Below are 13,468 nucleotides of genomic sequence, written 5' to 3' on the forward strand. Positions count from 1 at the left end.
CTGTGGTCTTGGAGAAGACTCTTGAGAGTCCCTTGGACTGCAAGGAGATCCAACCAGTCCATCCTAAAGGAAATCAGTCCTGAATATTCATTAGAAGGACTGATGCTGAAGCTGAAACTTCAGTACTTTGGCCACCTGATGGGAAGAACTGACTCATTGGAAAAGACCCTGATGCTGGGAAAGATTGAAGGCAGGAGGAGAAGGGGACAACAGAGGATGAGATGGTTGGATGGCATCACCAACTCGATGGATATGAGTTTCAGTAAGCTCCGGGAGTTGGTGATGGACAGGGAAGCCTGGCAGTGCTGCAGTCCATGGGGTTGCAAAGAGTTGGACACCACTGAGCGACTGAACTGAACTGCCCCCTGTTCCTGTAATGCTCTTCTTGCCAAGCTTATTCCCTCACCTCCTTCAGGTCTTTGCTCAAATGTCAGCGTCTTAGTGAGGCCTCCCTCCCCCTCACCAGCTGACATCTTGTCTACTACTTGTTTGTTTACCGCCAGTGTACTTCCACTAGAATGTCAGCTGTAAGGGGGCAGGGATTTTGCTGGCGGCTGTTGTCCTCAGTGTCTAGAACAGTGCCTGACACCTAGCAGGCAGTCAGGAAGAACCGTTGAACGAAGAGTTGGAACTTCTTCACATCAGGGACTGTGTTTCTGCTCACCACTTAGATCTCCGGTGTCTCGCACAGTAACTGACTGTCTAATTGTCCTATTTTCAGGAAGGGACTTTCAGGAAGAGACTTTTCCCTGGTTTTTCCAATGCGCACGGCTTTGCACACAGTGTGGCTGCTATAAACATTTGTGATGCGTTTTAACCCAGCGTGTTGCAACTAGGCCACAGGCTCCTCAGTTCCTCGGCGGTAAAACAGGCATACGGATGTCGAGGGCCCCTTGGAGAAGTAGTGAATAGCACAAAGCGCGCGCCCCCCCCCCCCCACCCCCCACGCCTTCTAAAGGACTTTTCAAAACCCAGGCTGAAGAGCTTTCTGACCTCTTCAGCACGTTAACCACAACTATTTAAGCACCACCCCCCCACCCTCTTTTCGGGCCGGAGGACCTCTCCTGCGGATCTCCCCTTCTCTAGCCGAAGGATAGCGAAGAAAAGAAGCCACCCGCCCCCATCGCCCTAGTGCGGACATCCGCGGTGCCTGAACTGCCGCGAGGGGTCCTCCTCCCCAGCCCGGAGCCCGGCGGGGCGCGCGAGTGCGGGGGGCGCGCGGTGGCTCCGCGCGGGGATGCGCGCGCGCGCCTGCCTCGCCTCCCTCGCCTGCTCGGGTGGCTACGTGCTTTCTTTGTCAATGAGACGAAGCTCTGAGCTGCAGTAACACTCTCGGCCCGGGAGCCGGAGCCGGAGCTGGAGCTCGAGCCCGAGCCCCAGCAAGCGAGCGAGGAGAGCCGGGCGGAGAGGCAGAAGCCGGAGGGAGGGTCCCGAGCGCGCCCAGCAGCCGCCGGCCCCCGCGGCTCGCAGCCTCACCCACTCAGTCTGCGGAAGCCCTCCCGGGGGTGGGGGCTCCGGGCGGCGCCCGTTCCACCCTCGTTGCCCGGGGCGCGCCGGCGCGCGGAGACAGGCGCTGTGGGAACCCCGGCCCGCTCCCGCCGCGGCTCCATGCGGCCCCGGTCGCTGCACGGGTGAAGCCGCGGCTCCGCGGAGCCCGCTCCCGGCAAAGCAGCACGAGCCAGCGAGTCGCGCCTCCCGGCGCCCCCGCCCTCCGGCGCCGGGGCCGGAGATGCCCGGTGAGGACCGGGGTGCCAAAGGCTGGGCTCCCCGGAGCGGTGCGGAGCGAGGCAGCGGCCTGGATGTGTGAAGCGTCCGCATGGCTCGGCAGGAGGCAAAGCCCCAGGGCCCGAGGGAAGGTGGGCCGGCGGCTCTGGGGCGCAGGGGCCGGCTCCGAGCGCGCGGGCTCAATCGGGCCGCCGGGAGAGCTGCGCGCTTCCCGGGCGTGAGGGGCTCGCGTGCCGCGTCCCAGGATGCGCCGCCTCTGCTGCTGGGACTCCTGCTGCTGGCGGCCCTCCCCGAGCACTGCCTGGCCGACCAGGGTAAGCTCTTGGTGGCTGCTTTGCGCCCGCGGAGGTTTCTGGAGGAGCAGGACGGCCCATCCAGGCCGGTACCTGATCGGGTGGCGGTGGATGGGGAGATCTTTGCAGCACCGGCGCTAGGATTTTCCCCGCCCTTTGCTGCTGCAACAGCAGGCGAACTGTCAGAAATCTGTCTCCCGGGAAGGCAGGCACTGTTGGGCGGGGAAGTAAAAAGAAGTGCATTTCCTTCTGGACAAGTTGCAGATCCTTCCTAGTGGTCCCACAGGCATGCTTCATTTAGATAAAGAAACGCTGTGTTTAGGATACCTGAAAAGGGATGTGTTTTAGTAGGACACATTTCAGGGTGGGGACGTCCACTATGACTTGGGCTCTCGGATGGGTGGCCACTGTGCTTTGACTGCACGGAATGGCCCAGAGAGTTTTAGGCAATTCCCATGTCGGCGTTTTCCTCTCTATTTTGACAGGAGACTCCTTTACTTTGGGGGTAGAGGTACCCAAAATAATTTCATCTTGCAAAGGGTTCGAGTATATAACGTTCCTGTTTGTAGGAACGTTAGTTAAAAGTAACCACACTTGACTCTTTGACTCCCAAGAATCCTTCGGAAATAGATTTCTGTAATTTCTTGGACTGTTTTGAAAAATCTGTTGTAACTGTTTAGGGGAGATTATTCTGCTAATGTTCTTCAAAACTTACTCTGCTGTCAGCAATTGCCTTTGAAACAAGAATGATTACTATGGCACTTGTAAAGGGAAGGCTTTTGTGATAAAATTCTGGGCTCTTGGTACATTTCATTTATCAAGGAATTTAGCCTTCGTTTCAGCCAATATGACCCTGTAGTTCTGTGGTTTTTAGCAGCGATTAATGAGGACTGTTTTTATCCCTCAGTGTGCCCCATCCCCCAAGTTAAATTAAATCTCCTTATTATAAAGGAGCTCACACTGTTTTAGGTTAAAAATATTTCCTGTCTACAAAGCTTAATTCAAAGCCCATTTTCCTTTGATTCACTTAAAGGGTCACTGACATGAGGTGTCTCTGTGTGGAAGTTGCTGTCCAGGAATTGTCTGTTGTGATTATAGTGGTTAGAAAGTTCAGTAATCTTTGGCTGTGTGCCCAAGACCTGGGAAAAGCTTCTGAAGAACTTCAGCCCCCAGTTTTTACGCCTCTCTCAGTTTTCAATGATGTGTATTAGGTATAATGATTAAAAGGTAAGTTCTGAGTCAGACAAATGTAAATACCTTGGTATTCATTGGATCAGAAACATGCTTTGAGTTTTTATTTTAAATGAATCAAATTTTTAATAGTTCTGTGAACAGTTTATGATATGCCAACTTGTGGATGTTCTTCATTTGAGTGCAGATATCAAAAACAGTTCAACCATTTGTAATATTTGAAATTTAAACTTTTATGTATTGATCCTATTTGCCCTGATATGTCAGATGATTTCCTTTGATCAGCTTGGAATTTCTGATCTCTGTTCGGACCTTTGGACATTGCCCCTTCTGAACCTCTGAGACTTTTCTTGGCTATACTTTCAGACTGCCAGAGCCTGACTTAGGGAATTTCGGATCTGTATCTTTCAGCTTTAGCCTGGGAATCCTTTTCCTTTATTCTCATAGTATGGTGATCCTGATCACCAGGAAAGATGCTTTGATTTAAATGATGGTAAAAATCAGTAAGGGCTTCCTAGGTGGTTCAGTGGTAAACAATCCTCCTGCCAGTGCAGGAGACATGAGTTCGATCCCGGGATTGGGAAGATCCCCTGGAGAGGGAAATGGCAACTCACTCCAGTATTCTTGCCTGGGAAATCCCATGGACAGAGAAGCCTGGTGGGCTACAGTCCATGGGGTCCCAAAAAGAGTCAGACAGGACTTAGCGACTAAACAACAACAACAAAAATCAGTAAAGTTGATGTTGTTCCCCATAGGTCTCTGCCTTTTCTTACTGGAGTGACTGGTCTCATCTGTGTTTTCTGGGTGTCCTTTCTGCTGTCACCCTTGATGACTAATTCCTCGTGGTCCAGCTTACCTGTGGATCCAAAGTCTACCGCTGGGCTCCAGGGTTTTCTGTGTGTTTGCCGCTCATTCAGCGCCAGGACTTGTTTCTCTCTCAGTGGAGGAGTTAAGCACTGGGCTCCCTGTTTTGCCTCCTGCTTGCTTCCATTTGTTTTCTGATTTCCACCTGAGGAGCTTTACTGCAGGGTGAGTGAGTCTTAGACCCAAGGCAGGGAGTCCTGTGGGATTTGTGGAGGAAGTAGTGTCAGGAGGGAGGCAGGAGAACCAATGACAGTTTCCTGAGACCTTCTACTTTCAAAAGACTCCCTGGTTTTGAAGTTTTTCTGAGGTGGCGCTGTGGCTTGGCACTGGCACTGACTGCAGAGTGGGTCTGAGACCGAGTTGCCTGAGAAGCCAAACCCATGATACTTGGGTCCTCCTGAGGGAGCTAGCTTGCTACAGTCATGCTATTTTCATGGCTGCTGCACCTTGTTTCTAAGCAAGGCTGGCCAGACCTTTGTCTTGGCTGACAAGTGGGTACAATGCTACAGGCTCTTTGTGTCCTGGAGCCCCTGTGTGTTCCAGCCCATCTCCACCCACTCTGCCCCAAAGTCTTTTGCCTTAATATTCCTGAGGAATTGGGGTACTGTCTCAAGACTCTTGTCTGGAGTTTCTTCTCTCCGACTTCCTCTCCTAACTTCTGTCCCCAGGGAACCCTTGCTCCCAGGCAGTGACTTCTGTTTTGCCTGTGGGAGGCTGGTGTGGGAAAGATGGTTCTTTATAGCAGCGACCTCTGACACCTCCCCATTCTCTTTTGACCTCCAATGCTCTAGGAAGATTGGTAAAGTTCAAATTTGACTCCCCGATCATCCTAACTGCTGATCTTCCACTGAACTGATGTTAGTAAACATTTCCTGTGTGTCTTTTAGGTGCAGGTACTCTGGTCATTCCTTTACCTGGCTTCTCTGGGCCTCAGTTCTCTTGTCTATAAAATGGGGGTAATAATAGCTCTAATCTCACTGGGTTGTTGTGAAGATTCAGTGAGTTAATAGAGCTGAAGTATTTAAAATAGTGTTTGGTAAATGCTCAGTGAATGCCAACTATTCTCATAAAACAACAGAAACTGACTGAATATTCACTCTGTCCAGGTGCTACACTGGGGCAGGGGATACGGACATGAATAAGGGTAATACAGTTTGTAGAAGTCCCTCTTGAACAGGGTGCTCTGGGTCCTTGAAATGTGATACAGTGTGGTCAGAGCTGATGCAATGAAGGCACAGTTAATTCTGAAAGGCTGGGAGCTTTGGAGAATGAGTAGATGTTGACAGAGTTGATGATGGTATTTCAGGCAGAGGAGAAGGGTTCTTTGTGACCAGAGCAAAGGATGCTATAGGGAGGAATACCCTGGACTCTCTCCCTGCCCTGGAGCCTTCCCAAGTCTCCCTCACAGGCATTCCACCCTCCTGCCCCTCCCCTGAAGGGTCCTCTGCTTCTCCCACCAGCTTATAAGTTCCTGATTTATCTCTGTTTCCTCTGGCCTGTTACAATGTGCAGCACAGACTAGGCACTTGTGGAAGTTTCAGCATTCTTTCACTCCTATTCCCTCAGTTTGGCTGATTCTGTTAAATGTTAGAATAATTATCTCAGTTAAGTAATCCACAGCAAGTTGTGAATGACTGCTTTATTCAGGGAATGTATTTGCATTTTGAAAGAAGGGTTTGCTGACACTAGGGAATCTCTAATTGAGTGCAATACATGGGGGATAATTTTGACCTAGGAGGTCTTTTTTGCCCCTCTCCAATGTTTTGCACATCATCAGCTTGGAGTCCCATTTGAAACAAGTGCAACAGTTCATTCGTTCATTCAGTGTATCTCGAGTGCCTCAGCTTTCTGAGGTTACAATAATGAATGAAATTAAACTCCCATTCTCATGGCAATTAGGAAGTAGCCCAATGCTTTCCAGATTTTACTGTGCATTTGAATCACTTGAAGATCCTGTTGCAGCTTCTGACACAGTAGGTCTGGGATAAGGCTTATGTGCTGTGCTTGTCGCTCAGTCATATCTGACTCTGTGACCCCATGGACTGTAGCCTGCCAGGCTCCTCCATCCAGGGGATTTTTCAGGCAAGAATACTGGAGTGGGTTGCCATTTCATCCTCCAGGGGATCTTCCCGATTCAGGGATTGAACCTGTGTCTCCTGTGTCTTCTGCATTGCAGGCGGATTCTTTACCTTCTGAGCCATTAGGGAAGCCTGGTTCTGCATTTCTAACAAGCACCAAGGTGATATTGATGCTGGTGGTTTGTTGACCCCACTGAAGGTAGCAAATAAATATAAACAAATGAATGTAGGTTGGAAGGTGGTAATAAAAATAAACCAGGGTAAGAGGATAATAAGAGCTTAATGCCTACATGCCTGTGCACCCTCACGCATGTGCTCAGTTACCCAGAGTGATGGGGGATGGCCCCGTGATGCGGTGATGTTTGGGTAGATACCTAAAAGTGAATATCTGGGAAAAGATATTCAGGTGACTGCAAAAGCCTTGAGGAGGCAGGAAACAGCAGGGAGGCCACATGGAATTGAGTGTATAGGGGGAGGGTGGTAAGAAATGATGTTGAAGGGGAAATGTTTTACATGCCAGATCACGTAAAACATTTTGGCAAAGTAAAGACTTTGTGTTTTACTTTGGATGAGATTAAGCAAGGGATGAGATGATCTGACTCAAGTTATAGAAAAAAATCCCTGGCTATTTTGGAGACAAAAGACTTTAAGGTCAAGGGTGGATATGGGGAGACCAGGTAGGAAGGCTTAGACAGTGGGGAGAAGTGGTTAGATTTTGGACAGATTAAAAAAAATATTTTGATCATCCTGAATGGCATGTGAGATCTTAGTTCCCCACCTAGGGATTGAACCTGCTCCCCTTGCAGGGGAAGCTCGGAGTCTTAACCACTGGACTGCCGGTGAAGTCCTGACATCTTTTGAAGATGAAGCTAATAAAATTTTCTCATGGATTAGAGGTGGAGTGGGAAAGAAAGAGAGGAACCAATATGGCTCCAGGGTTTTTGGCTCAAGCAACTGAGAGGGTGAAGTTGCCATTGAGATGGGGAAGGTTACAGGAGGCTTAGGTTTGGGATAGTAAATAAAGAGTTGGGTTTGGGTATGTTAAGCTTGAAATGTTTATTAAACATCCAAGGGAGATGACAAATAGCTCGTTGAACAAAGTAGTCTGGAATTCCAGGCAGATATTGGGTCCAGAGATATATATTTGGGAGCCATCAGTATGGAACTAAGTAAGAAAGTATAGAGAAGGGGGGAGATGTCAGCAATGAGCCCTAGGATACTTCAGCATTTAGGGGTTCAGGGAGAAGGGGGGACCAACCAGAGAGACTGAAGATGGCTAAATAGGGACAGCAATGGATGTTGGGCTTGGAGATGTGGAGGTGTTTGTTGGCCCTGAGAGCAGAGGGGACAAAAGTCTTACTGCAACAGGTTCAAGAAAGAAAGGAAGAATTGGAGTCCAGTTGCTTTACAATGTTGTATTAGTTTCTGCTTGACAACTGTGTGAATCAACTCTGTGTATACATATATCTCCTCCCTCTTGAACCTCTCTCCCACCTCACATCCCACCCCTCGAGGTCATCACAGATCAGCTTAGCTCCCTGTGCTATACAGTGGCTCCCGACTAGCTAGCTGTTTGACACGTGGTAGTCTGTATGTGTCAATGCTACCCTCTCAATTCATCCCACCCTATCCTTCTCCCCACTGTGTCCACAAGGCAGTTCTCAAAAATAAAAAGTCATTCAGTGTACACTTCATATCTTTGGTTTTGCTGAACTTCAAATTTGGTAACTATCATTTTATTAAGTACACATAATTGTTCAGCATTGATGATTGCAAAGATGCATTTGTATACAGACATTATCTCAATAATTAAACAATAACAAAACTTAAAGAAAAGGAAATGAAGAAGGGAAATCAGACAGTGAAAAAGAACTCTTTTAGCCTTTTTTATAAAGAAAGGCAGAGTCATAGGGGAGGTGGGTCAAAAGAGTGTTTAATTAGGATATAATTACATTATACTTGTACTTTTTTCACTTTTTAGACAATCCAATAAAATATATTTGGACTTTTTCACTCTCAGTATTAATTATTAGTGCTTCAAGGATACTTGTAAAGTATCCCAAACTTGCCTCCCCTTTCTCCCCATCTCACAATGTAAAGAAGAAGATTTGAGGACCAATGAGCCTGTGCTTTTAATATTGACATCAAATGGAAGTCGAGCTTCCATTTGTTCCTGCTCCATACTCTTCCTAAAGACGAACATCACTTTGGAAACTGAGATTCTGAAATCCTTCCAAGAGAACCTCTCAGAAGCCTACTTATCGCAAGTCTTAAATTACTAGAATGTGATCTGAGAATATTCAGAATGAATGTGCATGCTTCCTTTTTCATTTTCATCAACCTTCCAGCCTGCATTGTGGTTTTCTTTCTTTTCTTCCTCCTCTTTTTTTTTTTTTTAAACAAACAACAACTCTACTCTTCTCCAGACAAAAATGAATAGTTGGAATGACCCTAAAACATTTTCGTTGCTTGACAACACATTACAGGGGATTTCTAAACACACAGAGGGACACATTATTCTGGATCACGGGATGGCTGCCTTGGATGATGGCTCCCTGTGGGGACTCCAGGACCAAAGGAACAGCTAGCAACCGGGGTATTAGAAATGTCAGTTATTGTCACTGAGGGGATTGTGGCATGTGAGTCACATTGATTTGGTGATATTTATCAAGCACCAGGCATATGCCATGTCAAACTCTTCCCTAAATACTGGAGGTCGAGTGAAGACCAAGCCAGACCTGGCCCCTACCCTGTAGCCCAGGACAAGAAACCCTTACTTAGTGGGTGGAGTGGCAGATGGGTAAAGTACCTCTATGAGTGCATCAGGAGAAAGGGTATGGCAAGACAGAAAGTACCTGCCTCGTTCAAAGAGGTTGTCTTTGACCAGCTGCAATGAGGCTCAGGGTGCCAGAGTTCTGACTTCTGGAGACAAGCTGGATCTTTATTTCAACTCTTGTTTTCAAATGTCACCAACAAGTTCAGAGTTTTGGAATGTCATGCTGTGCAGAAAGCACGCCCATGAGCCACCACTCTTCGTTTTTAAAGTCAAGTTTAATTAAGGTGTAATTTACATACAGTAAAATTCACTTTTTTGACGTTCTGCATGGTGGGTTTTGATAGAAACATACACTCATGGATCTACAATCACAATCCAGTTATAGGCCATTTCTGTATTCTCCAAAAATTCCCTCCTGTTCCTTGGCAATTTTCTCCCCACCCCACACACCCCATTCCTGTTAGGCAGATCTATTCTCTGTATGTATAATTTTGCCTTTAACTGAGAGTCATATTAATGGAATGATACAGTATATAGTGTTTTGTGTCTGGCTTCTGTCACTGAATGTAATACTCCTGAGAATCATATGTCATTGCACCTCTAGTCCTATCCTTTTTATTGTGATGTAGTATTTCACTGTACCACAATTGGCTATCCATTCACCAGTTGATAGACATTTGAGTTGTTTCCAGTTTGAGGCATAGGAGTCTTTGTGTGGGCAGTTTTCACTCTTTGGGGTAAATACCTAGGAGTGAGTTTCTGGCCATGTGTGAGGTATGTGTTTACCCTTATAAGAAATTGCCAAATCTTTTCCCAAAGTGACTGTGTAATTTTGTATTCCTATCTATGTGAGTTTCAGTTGATCCTCTGCATCTTTACTAGCACTCGATTTTAACTTTTTAAAAATTTAAATTTCAGCTATTCCAATAGTTTTTTTTAGTGGTACCTCATGATAATTTTGGGAGAAGGCAATTGCACCCCACTCCAGTACTCTTGCCTGGAAACTCCCATGGACGGAGGAGCCTGGTAGGCTGCAGTCCATGGGGTCGATAAGAGTCGGATACAACTGAGCGACTTCACTTTCACTTTTCACTTTCATGCATTGGAGAAGGAAATGGCAACCCACTCCAGTATTCTTGCCTGGAGAATCCCAGGGACGGGGAAGCCTGGTGGGCTGCCATCTATGGGGTCGCATAGAATCGGACATGACTGAAGTGACTTAGCAGCAGCAGCATAATTTTAGTTTGAACTTCTCTAATTACTAATGATGTTATTGTTGCATATCTTTACATCTTTTACATGCCATTTATATATCTACTTTGAAGCACCTGTTGAAGTCTTTTGCCTATTTAAAAAAATCATTTGTGTGTTTTAAGTCCTTTATCAGATATGGGTTTTTGCAAATATTTTCTTCCAGTCTGTGTGGTTTTTCTTTTCATTTTATCAACAGTGTTTTCCAAAGGACAGAAGTTTTAAATTTTTAATAGTTCCAGTTTATCAACTTTTAAATTTAAGGTTTGTGTTTTTTTGTGTGTGCTAGGATAGAAGTATTTGCCTAACCCAAGTTTACAAACATTCATGATTTCTTCTAGAAGTTTTATAGTTTTCAGTCTGTGGTTTGTTTCATATTAATTTTTGTATATGGTGCAAGGAAAGAGTTGAGGTTAATGTTTTATTCATGTGGATGTTTTATTGTTCCAACACCATTTATTGAAAAGATTATCCTTGCTCCATTGAATTGCCTTGGTACCATATGTTGTGGGTTTATTTCTGGATTCTGGTCTGTTCCACTGATCTGTACTTGTGTATTTATTCCAATACAACACTGTCTTGGTTTCTGCAGCTCAGAGTTTCTTAACCTTGGCACTGTTGCCATTTTGGGTTGGATAGTTCTTTGCTGTGGGGACTGTCCTGTGCCGTGTAGGATACTTGCAGCATTCCTGGTCTCTGATAGCTACCCCCACCCTCCACCTCAGTGTGACAACCAAAATGTCTTCAGTTCAGTTCAGTTGCTCAGTCGTGTCCGACTCGTTGCAACCTCAAGAACCGCAGCACACAAGGCCTCCCTGTCCATCACCAACTCCTGGAGTCTACCCAAACTCATGTCCATGGGTCAGTGATGCCATCCAACCATCTCATCCTCTGTCATCCCCTTCTTGTCCTGCCCTCAATCTTTCCCAGCATCAGGGTCTTTTCAAATGAGTCAGCTCTTTGCATCAGGTGGCCAAAGTATTGGAGTTTCAGTTTCAACATCAGTCCTTCCGATGAACACCTAGGGCTGACCCCCTTTAGGATGGACTGGTTGGATTTCCTTGCAGTCCAAGGGACTTTCAAGAGTCTTCTCCAACACCACAGTTCAAAAGCATCAATTCTTCGGCGCTCAGCTTTCTTTACAGTCCAACTCTCACATCCATACATGACTACTGGAAAAACCATAGCCTTGACTAGACTGACCTTTGTTGACAAAGTAATGTCTCTGCTTTTGAATATGCTGTCTAGGTTGGTCATAACTTTTCTTCCAAGGAGTAAGTGTCTTTTAATTTCATGGCTGCAATCACCATCTGCAGTAATTTTGGAGCCCCCAAAATAAAGTCAGCCACTGCTTCCACTCTTTCCCCATCTATTTGCCATGAAGTGATGGGACCAGATGCTATGATCTTAGTTTTCTGAATGTTGAGCTTTAAGCCAACTTTTTCACTCTTCTCTTTCACTTTCAGCAAGAGGCTCTTTAATTCTTCTTTGCTTTCTTCCATAAGGATGGTATCATCTGCATATCTGAGGTTATTGATATTTCTCCCGGAAATCTTGATTCCAGCATTTCTCATGATGTACTCTGCACGTTAAGTTAAATAAGCAGGGTGACAATATACAGCCTTGATGTACTCCTTTTCCTATTTGGAACCAGTCTGTTGTTCCATGTCCAGTTCTAACTGTTGCTTCCTGACCTGCATACAGGTTTCTCAAGAGGCAGGTCAGGTGGTCTGGTATTCCCATCTCTTTCAGAATTTTCCACAGTTTATTGTGATCCACACAGTCAAAGGCTTTCACATAGTCAATAAAGCAGAAATAGATGTTTTTCTGGAACTCTCTTGCTTTTTCGATGATCCAGCAGGTGTTGGCAATTTGATCTCTGGTTCCTCTGCCTTTTCTAAAACCAGCTTGAACATCAGGAAGTTCATGGTTCATATATTGCTGAAGCCTGGCTTGGAGAATTTTGAACATTTCAGATATTGCTAAATGTCCCCTTCAGGGTAAAATTTCCCCTCATTGAGTTCTACTGCTCAAGCTTTGTGATAAATCTTGAAATTCATTTTCAAAATCTTTTTGGATGTTCTAGGGTTTATGCATTTCCATATAGATTTTAGTATCTTCCTGTCAATTTCCATAAAAAAGAGTATGCATGAATTTTGATTGGGATTTCACTGAATCTAGATCAACTGGAGAAGATTGATATCTCAACAATATTGAATTTTTTGATCCATGAATGTCTCCCTCTTTTTATTTAGGTATTCTTTCTTTCATCAATGTTTTATAGCTTTCAGCATATGCATTTTGTATAGGTATTTCATGTTTTTCAATGCTTTGGTAAATAGTATTTTAAAATTTCTTTGTTAGTATATAGAAATATGATTTTAAAATATTAATCTTGTGAGAATTCCTTGGCAGGCCCGTGATTAGGACTCTGCACTCTCACTACCAAGAGCCTAGGTTCTGTTCCTGGTCAGGGAACTGAGATCCCACAAACTGTGCAGGGTGGCCCAAAAGAAAAAAAAATAATCTTATATCAGGTGACCCTTCTAAACTCACTTTAGTTCTAGTAGCTTTTTACAGACTCTTTGGGATTTTTCTAAATACAAAATCATGTTATCTATGAATAGATATTCTTATTTCCTTCTGTCAAATCCATGTGCCTTTTATTTCTTTTTCTTGCTTTTTTGCACTTGCTAGAATGTCAAGTACATTGTTGAATAGGAATGGGGAGAGTGGACATCCTTGCACTGATCTCAGTGTTGGAGGGAAAACATTCAGTCTTCCACTACTATGGTATTAACTGTAGTTTGGTTTTTGTTTTTTTTGTAGAGGCCCTTTATCAGATTGAGGAAGGTTACTTCTATTCCTAGTTTGCTATGAATTTTTTTTTTATCATGAATGAATATTAAATTTTGTCAAGTTTTTTCTCTTTTGAAATCACCATAAAGTTTTTCTTTTTTAGCCTGTTTTTCTTTTTAGTCTGATTTTAGGATATTGAACCAGTCTTGCATTCCTGGGATAAACTCCAGCTTAGTCATGATGTTTGTTCCAGTTGGGTCTAATTTTCTAATCTTTTCATTAAAAATGGTTAAAGCCTTATGTTCTTGAGGGATATTGGTCTGTAGCTTTGTTTTCCTGAAATGTTTGTCTGGTTTTGGAATAAGGATAATGCTGTTCTATAAAATAGTAGGGAAGTATTTTCTGTTCTCTTATATCAAATGTTTGTGTAGAATTAGTATTATTTTTCTCTTTAGGCCTATGGTCTTAAAAATGAGAATATCCCTCAAGGA

At 44.9% G+C, this 13,468-nt stretch overlaps 1 protein-coding gene across 2 annotated transcripts in view; it reads left to right on the top strand.

Annotated features, from left to right (window-relative positions):
- The first annotated feature begins 1,193 nt into the window (after nucleotides 1-1,193).
- KIAA1549L (KIAA1549 like) overlaps nucleotides 1,194-13,468 on the top strand; it is a 316,042-nt gene continuing 303,767 nt past the window's right edge. Inside the window, exon 1 of one of the 2 annotated variants that reach the window (XM_061381086.1) lies at nucleotides 1,194-2,039. In XM_061381086.1, coding sequence (XP_061237070.1) covers nucleotides 1,817-2,039 — 223 coding nt within the window. In that variant the 5' untranslated portion in view covers nucleotides 1,194-1,816. The remainder of the gene's footprint in view (nucleotides 2,040-13,468) is intronic. The other variant, XM_061381085.1, reaches the window with a different exon arrangement.

The sequence above is a fragment of the Bos javanicus genome, chromosome 15 (assembly GCF_032452875.1).
Source record: "Bos javanicus breed banteng chromosome 15, ARS-OSU_banteng_1.0, whole genome shotgun sequence".
Taxonomy (NCBI): domain Eukaryota; kingdom Metazoa; phylum Chordata; class Mammalia; order Artiodactyla; family Bovidae; genus Bos; species Bos javanicus.